This window comes from Echinococcus granulosus (assembly GCF_000524195.1).
Source record: "Echinococcus granulosus chromosome Unknown EG_S00039, whole genome shotgun sequence".
Lineage (NCBI taxonomy): Eukaryota > Metazoa > Platyhelminthes > Cestoda > Cyclophyllidea > Taeniidae > Echinococcus > Echinococcus granulosus.
In genome coordinates, this window is record NW_020170419.1 from 678,775 (window position 1) to 679,982 (window position 1,208).

General features: G+C 39.6%; 1 protein-coding gene across 1 annotated transcript in view; it reads left to right on the top strand. All coding sequences in view use genetic code 11, as the record gives it.

Moving 5' to 3' along the window:
* The window catches only part of EGR_05411 (hypothetical protein), a gene marked incomplete at both ends in the record, with an annotated part of 5,243 nt that extends 4,311 nt beyond the window's left edge, over positions 1 to 932 (top strand). Inside the window, one exon of the mRNA XM_024494660.1 lies at positions 755 to 932. Coding sequence (XP_024350987.1) covers positions 755 to 932 — 178 coding nt within the window. The remainder of the gene's footprint in view (positions 1 to 754) is intronic.
* Between the last annotated feature and the right edge of the window lie 276 nt (positions 933 to 1,208).

Here is a 1,208-nt window from a genome sequence, read left to right on the forward strand (position 1 = left end):
TCCCTTTTAGTAATAGACTGTCTCATTGGGATGGCTCTCTGAAACTGTATCACTAGATTTGATCGCCTTTCCTGCTGCAATGTTTCCTGCTTAATCGCCTGCAATTTGTTTTTTAAGCAAAAGCACAAGTGGATAATATGAGGTCATTTGTTTGATTAGCTTCAATCGACTCCACAATGCTCGCTGAATAGGAATGGTTGCATTTTAAGGAATTGCTAAAATAACATTTGCAGGCGCTTACCTTAGTGTGGCATCGTGTTTGCGATTTTGATTTTCCATCAGTGCGCGTGTTCTTTGTCTGCCGGAAATCGAAATCGCCCTGACCAGGTTGCCTTAAAATTGAACCACAGCGCAAATATTCTCATTGTTGAAGCGCGGGTTCCTTTTATGACTGATTTCATCCTTCAAATTGGGGTAAAAGTGCCTACATTGACTGAAATCACTGGAAGACTGATGATTAATCCAGGAGCAGAGTGTGGACAAACCCAAAAAACTCTTAGCAATTAGGTGGGATGTTAGGCTGGTACTAACCACTTTTGAACTGTTTGTAGGACTTTTGGTTAATATACACTTATGGTTTTGCACAGTCCTCTTCCTCCGCAACGCAGTGATACCATTTTCATTAACGAAAGAGATCTACATCAATGCAGTCGCAAAACCTTCGATGGGGATGGGTTTTACTGCAAATTTGAGTGATCGGTAAAAAAGCCATTGAAATAAATTTCTATTCGTGTTTGCTCTTTTAATTTGTTAGACCTTTGTGCACTTCAATTTCCCGTAAGTTTGGACATTTAACATCACAGCTCGATTCCATTCATAGTAGTTATTTTGTATTTAGTTTTTCTGGGATATCAGTGCACCTACTTTGCGTATGCCTTAATGTTCTTTCAGGCTACAGCAAAATGGCAAATTTATTTGAAATTAGTCGTTGATGCTAGCTATTCTGTCAATTTTCTTGCACTGCTAATCGAGAGGCACTTTTTTCTTATTGTGAAAAGGGAATGTGCTGCCACACTTGCAGTGCTTGACAAACGTATTCAAATTAGAAATTCACGGCACAGCAAACACTATTTCTTGCCTGAATTGTTTCCTTACCAAATTTTATTTTCCACTCTCGTGCCATTGGGCCGAGGCATATTTGTTGTCCAGAGTCGTAAGGTCTTACAATCGCCATTCTTGTTTAGGACCCCATTGCTTAAATCGGGTAT